The following is a 24744-nucleotide window of genomic DNA, read 5'->3' as shown; positions in this document are numbered from 1 at the left end:
CCTGCGCTCTAGAGCCCACGTTCCACAACTACTGAAGCCCACGTGCCGCAACTACTGAAGCCCACACACCTAGAGCCCGTGCTCCGCAACAAGAGAAGCCACTGCAATGAGAAGCCCGCGCACCGCAACCAAGAGTAGCCCCCGCTCGCCGCAACTAGAGAAAGTCGGTGCACAGCAAGGACCCAACGCAGCCAAAAATAAATAAATAAAATAAATAAATTTATTAAAAAAAAAAAAGAATGGATTTTGGAGGAGCGTGAGAAGAGGGGAAGAGGCCAAGAATGGGCCTTGCTGGGTGGCGAGGGGCCCTGGGGCCAGGGCCAGGTCAGCTGGTGCGGGGACAACCTCCCTGTAACAGGCTTCCCGTCTGGAGGTGATGAGATAGATTCCCACAGGAAGACGCAGAGCTAGGCCAGCACACATGGGATTCCATTACCCGACGCTGGAAGCCCTGGCTTGCCGTCGGTCTCTGGAGGGGAGCTGGTTGGAGGAGGTGACCTCTAAGCCTTCTCCCACTCAGATACCCTCAGAGTCCCTGACCACCCCCAGCTGGGCTGAGGGACGAGGGCTGCTCCCCCTCCATTGCAGCCTCCCTCTCCCTTTCCTCCTTCGTGACCAAGAATAAGCAGCCCCTCCCTTCACTGCTGACCACACAGCCAGCCTTGGTGGGGGGGGTTGGTATTACTGTCACTATGGCAACAGCAGGCAGCTTGTGTCAGCAGGGGGTGTGTGGACACGAACCTGTTCTCTTTGGTTCCCACGCAGGCAGGCTGGGGGGATCTAAGATCCAAGCTGTGCCCTCCTCCTCCCCTCCCCCTTTCAGGCTCAGGGCTCTCACAAGTCTGAACTGCCCCTCCCCCCCAACTACACCCTCAAGGCAACGTTCAGTGAATAATGTGGCAGCAGAACCAGGAAGTCCCAGCTCTTTTCTAGAGAGTAGGGGAGCCTGGGCCTCTCCAAACCCCAGCTGCAGGCACACGACCCTCCCCCCCGCCCCCCACCGCCCCCCACCGCCCCCCACCGTCCCTCTGACCCCGCAGTAATAAACCTGGCCAGTGGGGGCCAGAAGCCAGAGCAGGTGCTGTCAGCACTCGACTTACAGCAAGGTCACTGCTGGCCAGTCACCCCAGGAGGGGGCAGCCCCGCCCCTGGAACTGGCCCCTGCGTCCTGGAGGCCGAGGCCAATGAGCTGCACGCGTGTGCTCCTGAGAGCGCCCGATTCTGAGCAGTTTCACTCCCCTGCCCCCGCCAGCCCCCGCCCTGCACCCTCTGCAGACCCCTTCTCTGGAGAAGGTGCTCTAAGCTCCTGTTGCCCAGCCAGCCTGGCTCCTGACACAGCTCCACCAGAGACGATGGGGGCTACCAGCAGCCCCCAGCCCTACTTTCACTCACTCCCGAGTCCCTGCATTGGGTACAACAACGTACGCACACACACACACGAGCACACGCGCGTGCACACACACTTCACTGCGGCCGACCAGGGCTGGGGAAGGCTCCATGGCTGAAGGTTTGGGCCAACACCTGACGTCTAGGTCCCTTAGCACAGACCATATGCACGTTCACTGAATGCCTGCAGGAGCCGCCATGGGCCACACGACAATCCTATAAGCGGGGTATTTCTCCCGTCGCACGGATGAGGATGCTGAGGCACAGAGAGGGCTTACGGGACCTGTCAGAACCGGGGGTCACTTCTCTGCCTCTTGGGCTGCACGGCCAGCTTTCTCTCTGGAACAGGGGCGGGGTGGGGTCTGCAGCACGCTGTCCCACCCTGTCTCCACGTGCTGCTCTGTATCCCTGATGGGCTGTCCCTCTGGCCCCCTGTTTAGATTTGGCACCTGGGAGGGAGCCAGGGGCTAAAAATACTCTCCATGTGTTTAGATGATTCTTAGAAAATAAACTTCCCCGTCTTGGCTCTCAGTGTGCACACTTGCTGGCCCCGGTTCCTGTGGCTCTGATCTGACAGTGTTGGGAGGGGGATAAGGGAAGCAGGGAGTGGGGGGAGTAGTAGGGTCTGTAGGGGCCCAGAGTCAAGCGTGGTGGTGGTGGACGTGCCCAGGCGCACATGTAAGTGTAAAGGCTGCTGTGTCACAAAACTCCAGGGGCTGCCTGTACGGAGACTGCATTGTGAACGCTGCCCCGGCGTGGTGGGCCCTGAGGCTCCGTGCTTCTGAGTGGGTTAGGGGTGGGAAGAGGCAGGGAAGCTGGTAACCTTGCAGGGATGGAAATGTGGCTTCCCTGCTATGGGCCTCCTTATCCCCCTGCAAAATGGGCTAAGGCTGGCCCTTCTATCTAACGGGGCCTAGCTGTCCTCAGGCTCCTGCTGGTGACCTTGGCAGGAAGGCCAGGCCCGTGTCTGTGGGTGGGACGCTGCTCCTGCACCTTACATTGCACGAGTTCTAGCGGCTCTGCTTGTTTATCTGAATAGAGACAAAGGCATTATCTCCTCTAGGGACCAAGGACATGTTCCTGGCCCCCCTGTGCCCAGGGAGGGGCTTCCTCTGGAGGGAGTGACAGGACAGACAAGTCACAAGCCAGTTCCTTCCTCAGAGCCCTAGTCCCAGCTGAGACTGGACTCATATTCCGAGTGTTGATGCTGCAAAGCCTGGGAGGGTGGGGATAGGCACAGGGGCCCGGGAAGGGACGTGGGTACATGGAACAAGATTTTTCTTTCAACAAGATCGAGTCTTTCAACAAACACTATTATTTCCTCTGTGCCAGAGACTGATGATTCAGGGAGAAAAAGGCCCATCTGTGCCTTTCCCACAGGACTCCCAACCGGAGGGCCTACAAAACATAGGCCGTGAGGGGGGCACAGGGGCCCCAGACCTGGGGTTTGCATCCCTTTCCCCTGCTGACTAGCTTGGTGAGGTGACTTTGGTAATTTAATTCACCATTCTGAGCCTGTTTCCTCATCTGTAAAATGGGGACGGGGACGGCATTTACCTCATAGGGTTGCTGTAAAGATGAAACAAGGTGCCTGGCCAGGAGGATGTATTCAATAATTTGTAGTTACTATTATGATTCTTTTTACTAGAGAGAGAGCACTGAAGGATGGGTAAGGCCTACAGATGGGGAAACACTGGCTGCTTCCGGGGATGGAGATAGGGAAGGGTGGGCAGAGGCTGGAATTCCGAGGAGCGACGCATTGGTTCGCCTCTGGGGTCAGCAGCTGCTGTTTGGTGGGGTAGCAGGGCTGTTCCTACCCAAGGGGGGACCCTCCCATCCCCAACACACTCACGGGGACTGCCGCTCTGCTCAGACACATAGGGGTGTCCCCCCAGCCCTCCGCCCCACCCCACCCATGCACAGAGCCGTCCACTGAGCCAGACCTCCCAGCCCGACCTCGGCCCAGAGTTGCCTAGGGTCCCTCAGGACATCATCAGGAGGAGCCAAGGGGGCCAGTGGAGGCCCAGGCTGCCTGCAGCTCTCCTGTCCCTGCTTTGCTAGGTGGGGTCAGGGTGGGAGTCTGCTTTGCTGCTGTGGGATTGACTGGGCTGGGGATTGGGCTCCTAGTTCACCTTCCTCCAGCCCTTCCCCTCCCTCTTGCCAAGGAGCTGCGAACTCACGCACGCGCCCTCTGATCCGTCCCTCTCTCCAGCATGGGCTCTGTCCCTGCTGTCTGCCAGCGGGCCTCTCCTATTCGCGTTTGCTGCGGGCTTCCCCCAGCACATGGTCTGGGCTGCCGGACAGTATAAACAACAAATAAACAGAAAAACAAGTAAATTTTAGTATAAATATATCCCTCCCAAGTTGCATGGGGCACACTTACACTAAAACATTACCTGTTGTTTATCTGAGATTTACATTGCACCGAGGGTCGTGTATTTGGATTTACTGAATCTGATGGCCCTACCCTCATCCCACCTACGCCAGGGAAACTGAGGTAAAGAGAGAAGGGTGGGCAAAAGAAGGGACTAGAGGCTGAGACCACCACCCCTTCCTCCTCCTGGTCCTTCTCCTTCTCCCTCCGGCTGGCCACACCTCCCAGGAACTGCTAGCCAACTGGTTTTCCCTCCCAGAATAGAAGATTCTGGTGTATTGGGCTCCCCGTGGGGAGGGCAGCTGGGCCCGCCTCAGAAGGGAGCTGGAGCAGGCCCTTCTGCCAGTGGATTTCCTCCCCACTGTTTTCCAAAGAAATGGGAGAGGCCGGTGCCAAGGACATCTCTTTATCTCCCTTTCCTGGTCTCTGCCCGAGCTCCCCTCGCTGCGCTGGATGTGCCGGGGCTCCCTTCCTGCAGTCGGGCTCCCGCCCATCATCCCAGCCACCTCTCGCGGAAGGGAGCCCCCAGGGAGCGCCTGGCGGCTGTCCCAGGAGGGGTCTGAAGGGGCCTGATGCCAGGATTTTATTTACAAACTGAGGAGAGTCTCAAGAGGTGCAGGACCCCGACGGGGTTGAAACGCCCGTCCACGTCACAGCCTGGGGTGCAGGCAGAGAAGGATCGAGACACCAGCAGACAACTGAGTCCGGTCCGTTCAAATCAGATGCTCTTCCTCTAACTCCTTTCACCTTGTAATCTCCCCATCTGTTTAACGACCTTTAGCTCTCACTATTTGCACTCCTGCACTGTTATGCAAGGCCGTTTGTAAGGTAATTTACACCTACTATCTCATCTCATCCTGACAGCAACCTTTAGAACGTAAACTCCCACTGGAACAGCTGCTGCAGGACAGTGGGGATTTTCATCTGTTTTGTTTCCTGCTCGAGGTGGGCATGGTGATGCATGGCTCAGAGCCCCCTTCAAGGAATGGTGTGTCCCAGCTCCGGGTGCTGTGGCGTGCGGACCTCTTCAGCCGTTGGCCTCTCCAGGAAGGGGAGGCTTCTTTGCTCAAGGTCACACTCCTCTCTGCAGACCCCCAGCCATTGACTGACCAACAGGGGAAAAAGTGGGATAAAGGGCCGGCCCCATTTAGGGTGACCCCAAAGGGCCATTCCATCATCAGAGCTCTCGGTGGGGCCAGTTGAGGTTAGCACTGGGCCCTCGTGGCTGCTGCATTTCTCTCCCCAGTCCTGCTTCCGTCTCTTCCCTCCCACAGGTGCTGGTCCTCGAGGTACTCCTTAATAAACATCCTGCACACGCAACGCCATCAGCTTCTCAGGAAGCCAACCCCAAGGGCATCAAGTGTCCGAACAGTACAGAGCACGCGGTGGGCTCTCAATCAATACTCACTTGGAAGTACCCTGGGGCAGGCATTGCTGCTCCTGACTCTATACAAATAAAGGTATAATCAGAGCAGCTAACGTTTACTCAGGTGAAACTATTTGACATGCTCTCTATCTCAATCCTTAGAATGAGCTTCTGAGATGGGCATGTCCTCCACTTTCAGATGAAGAGACGAGACAGAGGACCCAGAGCTGACAAGTAGGAGAGCAGTAGTAGGATTTGGACCCAGACCATCTGATACTCAAGCCTACCCTCTTACCATCCCTTTTCGGAAGGAAACCAAGGCTTAGCAAGGTAAAGGATCTCGCCCCTTGCCAGCCAATGAGTGGCCACCCGATCTACAAGCCCCACAGTCCCTGCTTGAACTGAGTGCTGCTGGCCTGAAAGTGCTTCTAAGGAGTCCTCAGAGGGAAGCTTGGATTTAGAAACCACCAGTCTGGCCAGAGATGCTGGGGACACATGCTGTTCCCTAGATCTTCAGTGCTCTCCCTGCCCTTCCCCTGCTTGTGGCTTGTCTCATGAGGTCCACACAGCAGCCAAAACCTGGCTTAAAAGTTAACTCCTTTGTGAAAGCTTCCCCGATCCCTGCTCCCCTCCTTCTCCACCAAGACCCCCTAAGGGAAGACTTGAGGATCCCGTCTGAGCTGTCGGAGGATGGAAGTGCCAGGCCAGGGTGGCCACGTGGAGGCGGGGGGCGGGAGGGAGGCAGGCAACAAATGTCAGGGTGAGTGAATAAAGGGAAAGATGACAGTAAAGCACAGAATTAGCAGGCACCAGTCCAGGGCTGGGACTAAATATTTACCTTGCCCATCGGGCAATCCTGAGAGATAATCCTTGTTTTCTGAGCTCTATTTATGCAGACTTTCCTTCAGTAACTGACACAATCAACTTGGTTTTGTTATAGTTTGAACAGCTGTTTCCACACGTGGGGCCAGGGCATAAGAGGTGCTTTATTTATTTATTTTTGGCTGTGTTGGGTCTTCGTTGCTGCACGCGGGCTTTCTCTAGTTGTGGCGAGCGGGGGCTACTCTTTGTTGTGGTGCGCCGGCTTCTCATTGCGGTGGCTTCTCTTGTTATGGAGCACGGGCTGTAGGCACGTGGGCTTCAGTAGTTGTGGCACGTGAGCTCAGTAGTTGTGGCGCACGGACTTAGTTGCTCTGCAGCATCTGGGATCTTCCCGGACCAGGGCTCAAACCTGTGTCCCCTGCATTGGCAGGCAGATTCTTAACCACTGCGCCACCAGGGAAGCCCTGTACGAGGTGCTTAATCCTTGGCTTCCGCTGTGCACCAGCATCATGTGTTCTCCCCAGTGAATCCGCTTCCCCATCCTTGGGCCCTAAGTCCCTTTGCCCCTCCATCCTGCAGGCCTGGCCAGGCTCCACAAGGCTGCAGGTCAAATTGGGGTTTCACTCTAGTTTACGCTGTGGCTTCACATGCAATCAAGGGTTGAGTCACACTGGGGCTGCTTGGAGGGTCATAGGACCCTCCACGGGTGCTGGGACTATTGCCCGAGTGGCCTCCTGGGAGGCACCTCTCCTAAGGGAGAGGCGTTGGGTGTGACATGCTGGGTCCACGTGAAGCCTCAGAGTTGTAGGGGTGAAGGGATGCGGAGTTTGGAGTGGCATCTCTCAGTCAGCCTCTGGGGTTCACACTGGGGTCATAAGGGGAATGGAAGTGGCTTATAAAAACCGGAAGAGCAATTTTACCCAAATACTAACGTGGGGGACAGCAGCTCTGCTGTGGGAACACTCTAGCAGAGTAGAAGGGCCCAGCGGGGGACTCTGATCCTGGTGCCCAGTCTGTGGGGGGAGGCAGTGGTGGTGTTGGATTAGGGGCGCCTAAAAGATCAGGGGGTCCTGCCCAGCGGATACCACATGACAGCTGAAAGGACTAGTTCAAAACACATTTAGATACCCTCCGGAGGCTGCATCAATGTGTAGACGGAGAGTGGGATTTTTGCAGGAGTTAAGAGTGAGATCCATTGAAACCTGTGTATTCAGAGAGTGACCTTCACTGAAGCCCAAGGTTGCTTTGGCCAGGCCAGCACAGTCGGCACAGAAGCTGGTTCACAGATGCTGTCCGTGGAATTTGGTGACGGTTCAAGTTCAGGGAGCAGGATGAGGCTGGTCTGCGCTCTAGATGAGGAAACGGTTGCCTCAACAAATACCCATGCAAGCAGGATTAGATGAAACGTTTCGTTCAAGCCTTTGCCGGGCGCTGTGGCCATGCTGCCACTTCCAGGACATTCCCTTTCTTTTCTAATCAGTCAGGGAGTTTAGATTTCCCTCTACGTTTATACTGCTTATGTTCCCAGAGTCCAGATTAGGCATACTTTCTCTCTCCTGACGTATATGAGTTTTGGATTGAGGCTTGACATTTCATTATCATCAAAGGGGAGAGATGAGAAAACCAAAGCTGGGCTCATAAACCCTGGGGAAAAAGACAATGGGCTGCTTCTTTGGGGCTCAGCACAGTCAGAATTGAATGGAAGGCCGCTGAGGAGTCAGCCTGCTGCGTGATTGGCCCACTCTGTGGGCTGGATGGACATGTGGTATCTGGTTTAGAAGCCCAGGCTTATGGGCGCAAACACCTAGTTATAAATGGTCAGGCTCGATTGTTCTCCCTCCCTTCCCAGGAAAGGCCAGGAAGGAAAAGGCCTCAGCTGAAGGGAGGAGGCATTGTACTTGGTAGGTCAGGCATCTCAGGTAGCCCGTCTGGCAGGGGGCCCGTGGGGAACATGGGATTCTCACGGCTTCTGTGGCTGATGGCTTGCCTTCCTGAAACCAGTTCATTCAATCCTGGTCTTTCCCATCCTGCCTCTGGCACAATCACCTCCCTGCTAAATCCCTGATACTACCAGGCACTCCAAAGTCCAGTTTGGAGCTAGTGGCCTTGACCCGCCCCAGAGTCCTTTCTTTCTCCCTCCCTGCTCCCACTTCCCCTTCAACACCCCTTCCTCCCTCCGTCTGGCTCCTAAAGCCCCTGGGCCTCCAGAGGTGAAGAGAACAAACCTAGGAAGTCGGTTTCCCTCAAGACTCACTGAATGGCTATTTGCTCCCAAGAGTTTTTCATCTTCCAGGAAGAGGGAGAGGAGGCTGCTTTCAGGACACCTACTTCCTCTCCTCACATAACAATAATACTTTGCATTTGCATAAGCGTTATTGGTTGTAAAAGGGGTTCACGTTCACTTTCTCATTCAGTGATTATCACAATAATCTCACTGATTCTGTTTCCTCATCTATAAAAAGAGATGATAATGCATCACTCACAGAGCTGTGGTGAGCATTAAAGAATGAACGAAACATGCATAGCTTGGGGTCTGGCAAGCAGTAAATGTCCGTTTAATGGCTAAAAGTGCCCTCTTCAACTTTTCTCCCGATTCCAGGGGCAGAACTATCCTTTATGCCACATAGTAAGTGCTCAATAAACATTTAATGTATGAGTGATAAACTCTGCCCTCTCCCTTTCCCGTCTCTCCCAAAGTGAGAGGATGTTTATTTGCAACTCCAAGCCGAAGGGAGTTCTGCAAACAAGGAGTGGCAGCAGTGACTTTCTCCAGCCAGCAAGGTGAAAGGCCACAGGCCCTGGGGCTGGGTCCCTATAGATGCCCTGCCACAGGCTGCTCCAGTAGTCTCTGAAGCGGGGGAGGGAAGTTGACTGGCCTTCACTCTAGTTGGCTGGCTTTTCCTCCCTGCCCAGCCGGATGTACTGAGAGTAGCAAAATGGCTTTGGAAAGGCCCACCCTGCTGGCACGGCGATTTCCAGCAGAAAATGAGAATGCTCTGCTGTTGAAATCGAGCAAGACCCTGTGGACCCTCCTTGCTACAAAAGCCCCTCCATGCCCACCGTTTCTTTTTCTTTCTTTTTTTGGCCGTGCCACGCGGCTTGTGGGACCTCAGTTCCCCCACCAGGGATTGAACCTGGGCCCTCAGCAGTGAAAGTGCCGAGTCCTAACCACTGGATTGCCAGGGAATTCCCTGTGCCCCCTGTTTCTTGTTTGTAGAAACAAGCTGTGGTCTCCTAGGCCTTCCCTGAGTTCCAAAGAGCAGATTCAAGCAGTTAGTAATTAAGGAAGAGAGGGAATACAGAAACAAAGGAAAAGCAGTCAAGAAACAATAGTTCAGCTATGAAACAGAGTCCTAATTCCTCCTGAAGGGATATACAAAAATCTGACACATACCTTTGAATTGTTCTGCAGAAACAAGGACCCACATCTGGTGGAGGAAGGTGACTGCATGCTGACCACAAGCATGTAGACCCCAGGTGGTTGATGTTGTCAGGAAAAGCTTCACCCTGTTACCTCACCACGCACCAGTCAGAGGACTGAGCGTGAGCTGGTCACGCACCCCAAGGCCCCGCCCCTTTATCCCTAAAAGCCTTGCGCCCAGGCCAGCCAGTAAAGCGGATCTGAGACAAACGTACGTTTCCATCTTCTCGGTTGCCACCCTCTCTATCAGTAAACCTTCCTCTGCACCAAACTCCGGTATTTCGGTTTGTTTGGCCTCAGCACCGGGTACTCGAACTTGGGCTCGACAGCACTGTTGCTGGGGACCATTCTCCGGGAGCTCTTCAGGGATCAGCACTGCATCATGATCGACTGTTTTTTTTTTTTTGTTTTTTGTTTTTGGCCGCGCAACGAGTCTTGCACAGTTCCCCAACCAGGGATTGAACCCGGGGCCACGGCAGTGAAAGCCCCAAGTCCTAACCACTGGCCTGCCGGGGAATTCCCCATGATCGACTTTCTGAATGCTTTAGTGTCCAAGGGGCTTTATTTATATTTTTTAAAACAAATTTTAAAAATTTATTTATTTATCTATATTTGGCTCCGTCGGGTCTTCATTGCTGCGTGCAGGCTTTCTCTAGTTGCAGCGAGCGGGGGCTACTGTTCGTTAGACTGTGCAGGCTTCTCATTGCGGTGGCTTCTCTTGCTGTGGAAAACGAGCTCTAGGCGCACGGGCTTCAGTTGTTGTGGCTCTCGGGCTCTAGAGCGCAGGCTCAGTAGTTGTGCACATGGGCTTAGTTGCTCGAGGGCATGTGGGATCTTCCCGGACCAGGGCTCGAACCCGTGTCCTCGGCACTGGCAGGTGGATTCTTAACCACTGCTGCCAACAGGGAAGCCCCCAGGTGCTTTACTGAACATCTGATCCAGAGTTCCCAGAGGCTGCTCAAGCAGCACCCCATCCCCCACCCTCACTTCAACCTGAGCAACTCCAACCTCACCTGCTTCAGCTATGGGTCCTTCAGATAAAATACAGTTGGAGGGGGCTTCCCTGGTGGTGCAGTGGTTCAGAATCTGCCTGCCAATGCAGGGGACATGGGTTCGAGCTCTGGTTCTGGAAGATCCCACATGCCGTGGAGCAGCTAAGCACACGCACCACAACTACTGAGCCTGCGCTCTAGAGCCCACAAGCCACAACTACTGAGCCTGCGCTCTAGAGCCCACGAGCCACAACTACCAAGCCAGTGCACCTAGAGCCCCTGCTCCACAACAAGAGAAGCCCCCGCACCACAACAAAGAGTAACCCCCGCTGGCTGCAACTAGAGAAAGCCCGCGCGCAGCCATGAAGACCCAACGCAGTCAAAAAATAAATAAAACAAATAAAATTATACATAAAAATAATACAATTGGAGGAAAGGGTCCTGCCCCAATGTTGTTTCAAAATAAACGTTTAAGACCACTGACATCAGGCAAACCCTTCATGATTCACAATGGAACAGAGGTGCAGGGGAGACAAGTGACCTACTCCAAAGTCACACCGTTCTGCAAGAAGCAGAGCAACATGGCTTTCTGTGGGGTCACCTAAGATGACGGCCCTGAACTAGGGGCTGGAGCAGCCCTGCTGACCACGGGCATCTCCTGATCCATCCTGGGGGGCTCCCTGCTCATCCTCAATACAGAAGGCCCCCTCTCTATAACCCCAGTGAGCGCTGGGGTTTACCATCAGTGAAGAGGATCCCGCCATGAAGAACTGAAGACGCCCGCCCCCGGGGCCTCCAAGGATCTTGGACACGGCCACCAGCCCACTCTCCCTCCTGGTCCTCCTCTCCTCTGTTCTCCGGGCCACACTAGGCGGGCTCCTTTCTCTGGCTTGCCTTCCTTCTCTTTTTCCACAGCCCTTCTAGTTTTCCTCCCATTTCCTGCCGGTTTCCTTTTTTCTTTTTCCTCTACTTCCTTTGATCTTCTTGGAGCACTTGAAGCCTAGTTTCCATCTGCATTCCTCTTGGGCTTGTGGTAAAGTCCAAAGTTCATTATCAAGAGAAATTTCAGCAGAAGTGGATTGTGTATTTGAAAAAGAGAAAGTTAAGTTATAGAAAACACAAATTTGTTTATAACTAAGTGGTCTCAGATTAGTGTGTACTTAATGAAAACCATGGGAAAATGTTTTGCAACCATACCAAAATACTTGGCAATGTGAAACACTTTTATGAGAGCAGGTCTGACCTTCTCAGGCCTTCACAACATGGTTTCTCCTGCTTGTTATCTTCTACTGTGCTCCTCGTGCACCTTCAGCTCACCTCAAACGGCCTCCACAGCCTCTGGAACGCACCACCTCGGCTGCCTTTTCTGTTCAGACTGCTACACTGCTCTGCACACTTCTGACAAGAAAATCCTGGTCTTGCTTCACGGCGCTGCTCACTTCCCTTTCCCATATGGTTTTCCCTAAGTACTCTGCCAACAGCTACTGTCTAACGTCCTCAGTCAGCATTTCATCGGAGACAATTATACCTACCAGTCCTCCTTACATGTGTGCATATGCATATCATCTTTCCCTAATTAGACTGGAAGTAATGATTCATTCCCTGGAGCAGTGGTTTCCATAAATGACCAATCTGCAGGACAGTGCCAACTGGCTACAAAAGAATCTCCCCTGAGGAACTTATTAAAATGCAGATTCTGGGGCTTCCCTGGTGGTGCGGTGGTTAAGAATCAGCCTGCCAATGCAGGGGACACGGGTTCGAGCCCTGGTCCAGGAAGATCCCACATGCCGCGGAGCAACTAAACCCGTGCGCCACAACTACTGAGCCTGTGAGCCACAACTACTGAAGCCCACGCGCCTAGAGCCCGCGCTCTGCAACAAGAGAAGCCACCGCAATGAGAAGCCTGTGCACCGCAACCAAGAGGCCCGCGCACCGCGATGAAGAGTGGCCCCCGCTCGCCGCAACTAGAGAAAGTCCTTGCACAGCAACGAAGACCCAACACAGCCAAAATAAATAAATTAATTAATTAAAAAAAAAAAAATGAGTAGCCCCTGCTCGCCCCAACTAGAGAAAGCCCGCGCACAGCAAAGAGGACCCAACACAGCCAAAAATAAATAAAATAAATAAATTTATATTAAAAAATGCAGATTCTTGGACTGCTTGGGAGAAGATGATCTCATAAATCTGGGTGTCAATAGGCACAGAGCACAGATGTAATATGACAATGTGGGTGGGACTCTGGAATCAGCACATTTAACAAGCTCCTAGTTGATTTTGATGATGCTCATGAATTGCCAGGTTGGGAACAGCTGCCCCCAGAGAATCTAGCACAGAGCTCTGTACCTAGAATGTGCTCATATGTCGTTAGCTGTACGCTTCTTGACTGGTAATGAACTTGAGCATAACATTATTGTTATGTTATACCTGTGTTCTGCTTCTCTAAGTGGGGAAAGAATACTATTATTTGAGTACCCAATAGGTGTCAGGGCCTGTGCCTATTTACATTCATTATCTATTCCTTATAATAATCCTTTGAAGTAAAGTGGTATTCTCATTGGGCATGACAAATCTGAGGGTCCAAAGAACTTGTTTTAGTGCACAGTTGCTGTAATATAGCAAGACCTAGAATCTCTCCAAGTCCATGACCTTCCTACTTACCCGAGGGCATAACAGTGGTGGCTAGTATCTGGCTTGCAAGTATGTTTTACTTGGACAGGACAATGTTTAAAAATTAAAAAACAAACCTGCCAACATGTCTAAATTGGATATTTTGTATAAATATCTGGATTTCTGGCTTCTCTTTAGGGGGGAAAAAAAAAGGTTTGGTCTAACACTGGGGCCCGCATTCCTGCATGGCAACAAATGGAGCCTTTAGAAGGATGTGTGCCCTACAACTCACCACTATTCCCCATTCTCATCCACAGCTGGACCAGCTTCTCTTACACTCTGTTCCCAACCTGGTCCCTATAGGTCTCTGAGTTTGCAACTCCTGCACTCTTATTTACTACCTTGCTTTCCACTGGTAGGAAGTTTGGCAAACCTAAAGGCAACCTCTTTTTATTGCTCTATCATGTATGGGTCTCTGATCATAGACGTAGGTGTGTTTCTGACCTTCTGATTTCAATACTAAGAAACCTGGTGGTACATCATCAAGGAAAGCTGGGATCTCTGTTCCCTAAGCTGCGCATTATGGCTCTAGCCTAGTAAAATTCTATAGTCAACCTTTAAAATAGTTGGAGAAAATGTGGCCATTCATCTACTTGCTCCAATTCAATGGTATCTACAACTAAGAAAAGAACCCATAAGTGAGCAATGCCACCAAGTGGAAGGGAGATTCCATGTTGAACTGCCTTAGCCAGAGAGGCTGATGACCACTCTCAATTTACAGGGCCATTCAGGAACCAGAAATAAAATGCCTGCCCATCTCTGTATGCTGTTTCTTTTCAAGATTGTCTTTTATTTTTTTCATTAAAATATTATTTATTTTATATATTATTTACCTTCCATGTGCCAGGAACAATGCTTGAGATACAAAGATGAAGATACTCAAGGTTGTCTTTTAAAAAGCCAGAGACACAGACCGCACTTTGGAAGCCGTGCTTCATTTTTGATGACTTTTCTGATCCTTTTTCTGTTTGTTCGTTTCCTTAAACAAGCTACTGTTGCTGCTGATTCAACATGTTTCATTCTATACATTTTTAATGTGTATTCCTGTTTTTTGCAGAATGTGAGCAGAGAGCTATCAAATTCTTTTAGTGTCAGTACGGCCAGGGAATACAAAAACCTCCTTGTATAGGACTGAACTCATGGGGGAAAGATTTCACATTCATCGAGCACGTCCCAAGAAACTGTGTCAGGCATTTATATACTTCATTTACTTAATATAAGCCCCAGAGGTAGGTATTCTGATTTTAAAGGTAAATAGATAGGACTGAATGTGAAGGACCCACAACTCTAAATCTTCGACTCTTCTCAACACTGTCAACTGCCTCCCTGGAGATCTCCCAGAACGACAACCAGGGACATCCCTGGTTTCTCAGAGCCCCCTAGAAATCCAGGATCATCTCAAGGTATTATACAAATAAGAAGTCGGCCTCTTCTTCACCTTATCTCTTAATCTGCAGGAAAACTATTGCGAAACCTCCTTCATCAATTCTCAGTTCCAAACCAGCAAGCCACCCTTCTCCCCAACCCCTTCAATACCTTCGAAGCAATTTCCTAACAGGGATGTGAACCAAATTTAAATCAATTTATCCGGTCACTGCAGGTATCTTGTTCTACCTTCAACACAGCTTGCATTCCCTCAGAGATAGAACCTCCAACTCTGTAAGTCAGGTAGGTATTATTCAAGTTAGGAGAATTAAAACAGGGTCACAGAGAGGAAGGCTAAAGAATTTGACTTTTTTGTGCTTACTTGTATAGAGGAAAAACAGCACATAGATGCATCCACAGTATTTAATTTGTTTGGATAATAGTTACAGATAAACAGTTACACTCCATATACAATTACCAATACTTTTTTATACAGTTCGTATTTCAGTACATCAACACTATTTTATTTACACTCTATTTATGTACATTAACATCTTTCTAAAGTCAGTGCATTGTCAACAAGTTTTATACAGTAATTTACAAAGTGAATGTAGTTAGTTAATTTAATAAATTTTCTGCTAATCATGAATTAAAAAAATTAATTACAACCAATATAACCAACACAGATCAAACAACATTAGTAGATTGTGCTACCTGCTTAAATAAAACATCTGTAAGGAAATTCTTTAAAATCTTCCACTTTTTCATGGGACTTGTCCAGTTAGGAATGGACAGATTTTATACACTGAAAATCATGAAACTATAAAGTCTGCATTTTGTCTGACTTTATCACATTATACCATTTAGGCCACTCCTTCCTACCTGCGATTATAGTCTTCTTCTGAATAGGGTTTCAACTTAGACAGCCATTTATGACAACCTTTCCAAATGCTCTGAGAAGAACTGGATAGCAACCGACCTCAGATATCAGAACACAAATGCTTAATTACATTGGTACCTACTATCTATGAGGAAGGAAGGGTAATGGAATCTGACAATTAATGAGAATCAGCTTCCAGGGTCCAGATGAATAAAAAAAGACTGAAAAAAAAGTGAAATATTTACTTCGAATACATATTTAAAAACAACACAGGAAAAAAATGTTGCCTGAAATAAATAACATTTATATACTTTTGTTCCAGTCTTGAATTATTGAAGAAAAAAATGAAGTGAGCAAAGAAACATAACTTTTGATGACCACTACTGTGAAATGTAAAAAAATAAAAAATAAAAAGGACAAACACCAAAATAAAAAAAGTATATGGACATGCAAACAAAAGTTTACTTCCTAAAACCACCAATTTCATTAAAAATACTTATACACTATCAATGTTTGGGATGTGTTTTGTTGTTAAATTTAATATGATGGGGGAAAATACCCCAATTAAGTTAATTTATAGCCCTTATAGCCATCAAATATGAACAAGTTCTGAAAAGTTCATTTGCACGTATTCTTTCTTTAAAGTGCAAAACAAAGAAACAAAGAACAAACAACCACTAATTTTAAAATACCATCTAGCTTTGTTGCCACTTTCCCTCTCAGAAGCTCTCTGTGCAACAGTGCATGTAAAGATGGTGCAAATTTTGGCAACTCCCCTCCCACACTCAGCAGTGGTGGTAAACATTTTTGAGGGCTCTTGAAGTATCCTCAAAGTAGGCCGCCTCTATCTGGAGGGCTATTTTATTTTAGCTGGATCTCCCAGGATGCTTTTTTTTTTTTTTTTTTCTGCAGGGTCTCCCAACCAAGGCCCTGGGTAGAAGGCACGCAACTCTTAAGAGATTCTCCCTTTCAGACTTACCACTTATATATGCCTCTGCTACCACCAGTGATTGGTTGTGTCTCAAACACAAACACAACAACAAAAACAAAAAGCAATAAAGACATAAAAAGAGTGGGAAAATGGTTTAAAAAGTAAATCGAAAAATCTGTGTCCGTGCTGTAAGAATCCTTCGCACACCTTTGTGATCTTGCTTTCTCCATCGTGTCAGTCACTACAGTGGAATAAAACTTCAGGAAAAAGGAGGTAGCATATCATGTCGTCCCCAGACAACACTACAATTTTTTGTTTTACTTTGACTCCAAGGAAATTCTTAGTATTTTGTTATGATTATTGGTAAACTATACTTGCTACATGTTTGTTCATATCTGGACAAGCACAACTTAGTTCTTATTTGGTCCCAGGGGGCTGGTGCCAAACCCTTTTGTTTACAGGCTAATGGTGGGCTCTGCCTGAAAGTTCTCTACCAGGGAGCTCGTGTGAGACACTTCCAAACAAAATTATTACTACTGTTATGTTAACTGCTATTTTAATTAGGATTTTTATTTTGTGCTTCAGGGTCACAGGATAAAATAACTACACATTTAGCTTGCCTTTCAGCGACGCTTTTGCCCAATGTCAGCTACGGGGAGTCATCTCCCTCATCACAGCCTGTCTAGCAGCCAGAGTGGTAGCTTTACTGTAACACACAGTACTTTTTGTAATCAGACTCAAAGTCTTCGTCCATGCTGCTTGTGTCTGCCATCTTTTTGCCGTCAATCTTTGGCAGAAATTGTGCATAGTCTATCCCCTGCTGCTCATAGAAAAGAATGTAGGCAGAGTCGGTGTCAATTTCATCAGGGTGAAGTTCCTGAAGGAGCAAGAAAGGCTTTAACTAAAAAGCCATCACTATGCTGGCTCTTAATCCTCACCAGGGAAGGGAGGACCAACACTCTTTAATTACTAAACCTGATTGCTTCCAATCAGCTTAATATTTTGGCTATCTCATACCTGCCCCTAAAATAAGACCCATTATTTTCAATGTTTGTTTTGGGGAAATATTCATACCATAGACAAGTCAAAAGAATGACAAAAAATGAAACAAAACAACCCATCAAATTCTACTAGCTCAAAAGATAAGAAATTTTTCTTATAACCAATACCTTCTTCCTCTTCACTGTTTTCATTCTCTGCTCTGCATAACTGCCCCCACCCCAACCAGGGATCAAACCTGGGTCCTCGCAGTGAAGGCGTCGAGTCCCAACCACTGGAGTGCCAGGGAATTCCCTGCATATCACTTTTATTCCTTTATACTGAAGGCATCTATATACTGATTCTCCCTTAGAGGAATTTCTTTTTTCTTTTTTCATGATTCTAACAGCAATAACTATTTCCTATTCAGGAGAAAGTCCATTGTTTCAACAAATGCCCTCCAGTTCTGTTGACATTTGTTTCTTTTATTCAAAGATTGGGGATATTTACCTTACAGCTGCTGTCATTGTAACAGTACCACCTGCTGTTTGGGTTTTTGGCATAAGTGACGTAATGGCCCCCGCCCAGAATTCCTGAATGGCACTATAAGAGAGAAGAAAGTGGAGGTATATTAGTAGTTGACAGGGCACAGTACTAGGATCCAATCAGGAAAACACTTTTGGGAAAAAAAAGTGTTTTCCTTCTTCCAAAAACAAATCAAAGAGGAAAACTGAAAATTTTAAAACTCTGAATCTTACCATTTTATTGCTGTAATTATTTTTGGAAAGCAAAAATTCCTTAGAAACACACAGTTGTGAATGACTTGAACCTGTGACTCCGGTTATAATGATTACACGACTGTTCCCTTTATTACACTGTGAGCATCTTGGATTCTACCCAAAAGGCCAAGATATCTACTGCTAACTTTGTCTATCACCAAGCTCAATGCCCAGCAAATAAGCAGGCCCTGAAAAAATGATGAATGAATGAATGAATGAATGAATGAAGATGAGCAAACAAACCACTGAAAGTGCAGATCATTCTGAGTACATACAACAAACCACTTACCGAAATTGCATATAGATTATAAATAGGCTTAACACGAATATCTTCTCTTTGGTCATCGGTGCTGTCTTCTTCACTGTGGTTTTCAAACTGACCATTGCTGTAGCCATTGCCACATGCCTCACGCTCATAAAGGAAGCCGTTGGCCAAAGCTACTTCATGGTCCTGCGGGGTGACCAGCTCAGGCTGGCTGCCCCCCAGCATGTGCCCTCGGCTCAAGGCATCAGCCAGCTCACAAACTTGCCCAGCCCCGTTCTCTTTGCTGGCATCCAAGTTCTCCTTACTACTTGACAGTTTATTTTTGCTGCCGATCTGGGGTAGCCGGAGCCTCCCTTTGCTCCTCCCTATAGTCCGAGGGCTGCTGTTAGGGCTGCTGTTTTTGCTGGAGGGACAGCTGGTTCCACTTTTTCTTGATGAAGAAGGTGAACCTGTGAAAGGGAAGAAAAGATAAATCCAAATGCCACAAGTTAAACCAGCCACCAAATGCTAACTATGAAGTCAACTTCACAAGTGTACACATAAAGGTAAAGACAGGGGCGTCCTGACTGGCTACGCTTTATTCCTATTATGTGGACAGTAGGTTACATTCTTGTCTTCCTCAACGCCAACCCCCTCAAGGCAGCAATGTCCTGAAAATGTGAAGTACAACTAAGTACAGACTTAGAAAATAGCAGAAAGATGATTTAGGACAGATTCAGTTCAAAACAATATTAGACTAAGGAGTTTTACAAATACATATTCTTCTTCTTTGTAAAATTAGATTAAAAAATACGATCACTAATTATCAAGCACTTACTATTGCTAGGCATGATATTGGGAACTCTATTATCTCTACCTCTCACAACAATCCTGTAAAGTAGCAGGCCATAAACAGCTCCCCACCCCCTTATATACCCTTAAGAATTGTTGAGGACCTCTAGAACTTTTGTTTATGTAAATTCTATCTATCAATATTTACCATACTAGAAATTAAAACTGAGGAATTTGAAAAACACAATACACAAGCATATATTTTTCTTTCTTTTTTAAATTAATTAATTAATTAATCTTTGGCTGCGTTGGGTCTTTGTTGCTGCACGCAGGCTTTCTCTAGTTGCGGTAAGTGGGGGCTACTCTTCTTTGCGGTGTGCTGGCTTCTTACTGCGGTGGCTTCTCTTGTTGCGGAGCACAGGCTCTAGGCACGCGGGCTTCAGTAGTTGTGGCATGCGGGCTCAGTAATTGTGGCTCTCGGGCTCTAGAGCGCAGGCTCAGTAGTTGTGGTGCATGGGCTTAGTTGCTCCTTGGCATGTGGGATCTTCCCGGGCCAGGGCTCGAACCCGTGTCCCCTGCACTGGCAGACGGATTCCTAACCACTGCACCACCAGGGAAGTCCCACACAAGCATATATTTCACTGACAATATCACACGTATTGTTGGCTCTGACTCCGCTTGTGAGAGAATGAGAGTGGAAAGGCAAATACTTAGTATTTTTTCCTTTTTCTTTTTTTTTTGCCTTGCTGCATGGCTTGTGGGATCTTAGTTTCCTGACCAGGGATTGAACCTTAGCCCACAGCAGAGAAAGCACTGTGTCCTAACAACTGGACCGCCAGGGAACCCCCAAATACTTAGTATTTTTATGAAAATAGTTCTGATCCTCCAGAAGGGGTCTCAGGGACTCTCTAGGGGTTCCCAGACTATATTTTGAGAACCCCTGCTGTAAGGGAACAAGGATGACAACTATCATTCATGATCACCAAATGTCAGGCTCTATGTAAAGTTCTTTACTCTTTTTCTTTTTTTAAATGTTTTGTTTGTTTTTTGGTTTTTTTTTGGCTATGCAGTATGGCATGTGGGATCTTAGTTCCCTGACCAGGGACTGAACCCATGCCCCCTGCACTGGAAGCACTGTCTTAACAACTGGACCCAGGGAAGTCCTAAAGTGCTTTACTCTTGATGTATCAATTTCTCACTCTGTGAATTTAGCATTATCTTCATTTTATGAATGAGAAAATAGATTTAGCGAGGCTGTACTTCTTGCTAAAAGTCACATTTCAGACAGGTTCCTTGTACAACCAAGCTGTTGCTCCAGAGTGGAAAACAGGGAAACACGCAGCCTAGAGGGATCCCTGGAGAGCCCCTTGCAGAGTGACGTCTGGGCTCCGTGAAGTCCCCCAGGCCTCCTCACCTTTAGGGCTACTGATGACGTTGGCGCTCAGCGAGGATGGGCTCTTGCTCAGGAGCGTGTTGTCTTCCCCAGCTGAGCTCTGAGCATCCACTTTCTTCACCTCTCCTGCCAGGACCCTGGGCTCAGAGAGGTCGTCCCCCTGGGGTGTGAGTGGCTTACGCTGACAGAGAGCTGGGTCTCTCGGCACCAAAAAAGCACTAGGGTCAAAACTCTCACGAGGAAATTTAACAATTTTCTGTGATTTTATCCATCGCCCATTTACAAATTGAAATCGTTTAAGATGAATAATCTGGAGAAGAATAGAAAACAGTTGCATTAAAGAGTTCTGAAGATATAAAATACACATTAAAAAACCCCAAGTCTAATACACGTAAATGTTCCAAAAATACAACTTTTTTTCCCCCAAAAGAATACATTTTATGATGTAACATAGTTAACAGTCAGGCCACTGCCCTTTAGCTATATGACTAACATGGTAATCCTCCTAATTTCCTTCAATATCCTAGGAGCCTACACTTGCATGTTCTCTGGGCTTGTGACGCACGCCGACCTTTACCTCTCTCCAATATCATAGAAGGTCCATTCATAAACACACTCATGAGGATAGAATACTATATACTGAATGTTTTGAAGAAAAATGGAGGCGTTTTTTACAGATGAAACTTACCCAATCTCCAATAGGAGGCCTCTTCCTTCTTACCACATCCTTTGGTTGCTACCACGGAGTTTCACTGTCCTGAAGAGCATAAGAATCTCCCTTCTCTTTTTTGGCTTCTCTTCTTCTTTTCAAGAGCAATGAATTCCTCTAGCCTTACGCAGTGTGATTATGCTCTCTACTGTGGGCACAGATATTTGGGTGGCTCCCTCTACCCTAAATGCTTAATAATTTACTGTTTATATAAAGAGAACCCCTCTGTAAGGGGCATGCTGGTGTGTGGATTTAACAGAAGCCCACCAAGCTCTCAACATAACATCTACTCCTCATTATTCTTTAAAGACCTCAAAAACATAGTTTTGCAAAAGCCAATACTTCATGATATGTTTTATGTGATGGTTATATGAGTATATATAATTGTCAAACTCATCAAACTAGACATTTAACATCTATGAATTTAATTCCATGTTAACTATACCTCAATTAAAAAAAAAAAACTTCCCCCTTTCCACCTACCTGTTCCCAAGCCTGTCCCTGTGCTCTGCTTCCCATCCCTGGAGCTAGCTAATCACCATTAGTAATTTCTTGTGCATCCTTCCCTGGGAAGTTGTTCTGGTCTACATTCACAGTCTCACAGAGTAGTAGGAAGAAGATATGAATAAAAAAATACACACAAGGTCTGGTTAAAATACACCAGTGCCTTACATTTGATATGATTTCTTCCCTTAAGGAAAAAACTTTCTTAAATGAATAGGAAGAATTGACACCTCAAACTTTCTTGACAAGCAACAGGAGAGTCTCCTAATCCATGAATGGAGAAGGCAGAAGTACATCAAATCAGAAAGAATATGTAAGCCCCAGTGCACTTGTGCCTACACATTTAATTCAGCAGCGTGTTGTGGCCATGTGATGAAGCACAGCGGGATCGGAGGTTCAGCCTCTGTTCTCTTCTGTAGTCCATAAAGCACAAGCCTAAAGCTTCCTCTCTCCCTAGAGCCCGAAGTGCTTTCACCTTTTCCTGAAGTTCAAATTCACCAGGTTGTACCACTCGTGGCACTTCTCATATATTGCACTTAATGCAGTTACTGATCTATATGACTTCTCTCCCCTTCTAGGCTGTATGCTCTTTAGGATGCAAAACTAGCAAATATCTGTAGTACCATTCATCTCTGTGTGCAACAGCAAATGTGTTTTAAACACTGCTGCAGGAAGGGTCTTATTCTCAAAAACTCTTATTTGTTCCCCACTTCTTTCCTTCAAGCTAGACTCTTGCTCTCTCAGAGGTGGGACTGTAACATACCAGAATGGGGGGGAGCCTCCAGAGATCTAGCTTCTTGGTTGCCAAGCAGTGGGTCTTACACTTGGAGCAGTAGTACATCTCATTTTCCCCTAGCTCCTCCTCACTGGTGAAAGCACGCAGACAGCTGTCCAGGTTGATGGGCTCAGCTTGCGCTCGCCGACTCTGCTCCACACTCTCGTGCTCATCTACGACCTGCAGGTGGAGGGAACAGGAGGCATGGGAGAAGGGGTGGGAGGGAGGCAGTTGAAAATGGTCACCTGCTATGCATCATCTTCTAGGTGACTCAACCTCATTTACTTTACATGAGGAAAAAAATACAACCCAAACTAGAGTCTGAGCAAATAGGGCATTTGTACATTTATTCACAAATATCACATCAATAACATCCTTGATCAAATTTCTATTTATATGACCATAGCTTTTTTGGGAAAAATTTCTGCATGCTTCCAAATGACAAAAACAAAAACAAACAAGGAACTGCCTGTTTATTTTACAATTTGAAATCCTAAAACAGCTTACATGTGGGCTGGCTCTCAAGCCAGGGTGTTGAGATTAGGCCATTTATTTTTTAGCAGGGACATAGAACATTATTAGTATGCTGCAGGCTTTACAGAGGCTAGGAGAAATAATATCACTGAAACACAGATGCCAGATCTGGATTAAATAAGAAAGGATACAGAAAAGCTAACCTTAAGAGGACAACCCCCAGGGCATTAAAACTCACAGGCCACAACTCATTTGCATATTGATGCCACATAACACAGAGTTATCAAAATACCATGTGTATTATTATCTGTCTCCTGCCTCTTGGTGCCTTTCTATCTGAGATGGCAATAAAAGGAACAGCAGGCTCAAAAAAGCCTGATTTTGCTGAGAAGACCCCTAATACCTGCCCAAACCTCTGTGGTCCTGTTAACCAGCATGCTAGGCTTTGAAGCAAGGAGGAGGTAAATATGAGGAAGGAGAGAGCAAAGGGGGGTAGATGTGCAAGGATGTATGTTGGAGGTGGCGTGGGAATCAGGAGGAAGGAGACAAGGAGGGGCCTAGAATGCAACAGAAAGGAAGGATTTTTCCCTCTCCAATTCTTGGCTGCCACTTAATAAGCAATCAAGAACCACGGCAGGTGAGGCATACATAGCATGACTATGAATGACCGTGAGACTCCACAGGGATCACGTCGCAGGGTGGAGCTGGGACTACAAGTACAACAATGAATGCCTCTCTTTTTGGCACAGGTCACATACAGGTCCCTCACCCCACTTATTACTCCTCCCTTCCGGAGGTGAATTGCCTTTGCCTGAGGCAATTTCCCTGAAGTTTTCCTTCCTGAGCTCACAGTTTAGAACAGGTTTTCAGGTGTGACTTTTTCCCTACGTGAGAAGATGGCTGAGTCACAGGCTGTCAAATGTTTTTATAAACTATCAAGGTTGGGGTTGATTATGCAATGAAGAGTTTTATCATTGCATCGCCATCCATTTCTAAAGAGCTTATTTAAAAAGGGGAACTTAGAGGAAATCTCTTTTTTTTAGGAAGGGAAATCTGGCTTGACCTTGACTTCTTTTCTGATACTAACTCTCATCATTTTTAGGGCTGGTCATCCAAGGGAAAAACTGACATGCTTCAAAAGGAAACATGCTGTATCATGGTGGTTAGAATCAGAATAGAAAAAGAGGTGTATTAAATATAGTACTGTCTCTTTTCTAACAGCCAGTTAAACATTATCTGTATTATCTCTACCAGGGATGCTTTATGGCCAACCACAAATTATAGTAAGTAAGTAAAGAATGTTGATTTTTATTGACTATATGTTCTATAGAACACACAGGATATAGAGCTGGATGGAGACAGGGAGGAAGGAGATGGATGAAAAACATATCTGTGGACAAAAATAATTTTTATTTATTAATAAAATTTCCCTAAATGATAACGATTCCCTTTACCTCTTGGGATCCATTCCCAGATCCTCTACAATTATTCAAATAGTCTAAATTATTATTGGCACCCTCTTCCTTTTTTGTTTTAATCTAAGTTGCTTGAAAGCTCATCCTTAGCCCAAAACATAAAGGAATGAAATAATAAGCTTTCATACATTATAAGACTATTAGAAAAAGAGGGAGATCTGAGAAGTTATCTAGTTTAATTTTTTATTAAGGAATATGAGGTCCAAACAGGGGAAAAATGAAAAGAATAAGCACAATTGCCTATATTTTTCCCTCCTTACCAAATAAAACATTCATGTAGAAATTCTGGAAAGCAGTGAAAAATGTAAAAAGGCAGGAAACCTTTTATATTCTTAATATAAAGGCAAACTGTCAAAATATTGGCAGATTTTCTTCTGCTCTTTTTTTATATGAAGAGATTTTTCAGTGTATGCAATT

At 47.1% G+C, this 24744-nt stretch overlaps 1 protein-coding gene and 1 long non-coding RNA gene across 3 annotated transcripts in view; one reads left to right on the top strand and one right to left on the bottom strand.

Moving 5' to 3' along the window:
* The first annotated feature begins 2112 nt into the window (after window positions 1–2112).
* Window positions 2113–24744, top strand: part of LOC309649794 — a 213070-nt gene continuing 190438 nt past the window's right edge. The window contains exon 1 of the long non-coding RNA XR_014257301.1: window positions 2113–6414. This is a non-coding gene — a long non-coding RNA (uncharacterized lncRNA). The remainder of the gene's footprint in view (window positions 6415–24744) is intronic.
* Window positions 14803–24744, bottom strand: part of USP32 (ubiquitin specific peptidase 32) — a 194360-nt gene continuing 184418 nt past the window's right edge. For both annotated transcript variants that reach the window (XM_082439890.1, XM_082439891.1), the window contains exons 30-34: window positions 22367–22558; window positions 20412–20700; window positions 18251–18675; window positions 17693–17785; window positions 14803–17081 (exon numbers count right to left, since the gene is read on the bottom strand). In XM_082439890.1, the coding sequence (XP_082296016.1) occupies window positions 16908–17081; window positions 17693–17785; window positions 18251–18675; window positions 20412–20700; window positions 22367–22558 (1173 nt within the window). In that variant the 3' untranslated portion in view covers window positions 14803–16907. The remainder of the gene's footprint in view (window positions 17082–17692; window positions 17786–18250; window positions 18676–20411; window positions 20701–22366; window positions 22559–24744) is intronic.

Source organism: Balaenoptera physalus, assembly GCF_965194825.1.
Source record: "Balaenoptera physalus genome assembly, chromosome: 20".
NCBI classification, from domain to species: domain Eukaryota; kingdom Metazoa; phylum Chordata; class Mammalia; order Artiodactyla; family Balaenopteridae; genus Balaenoptera; species Balaenoptera physalus.
The sequence above is the reverse complement of the archived record's forward strand: the minus strand, read 5'-3'. Positions and strand labels throughout refer to the sequence as shown.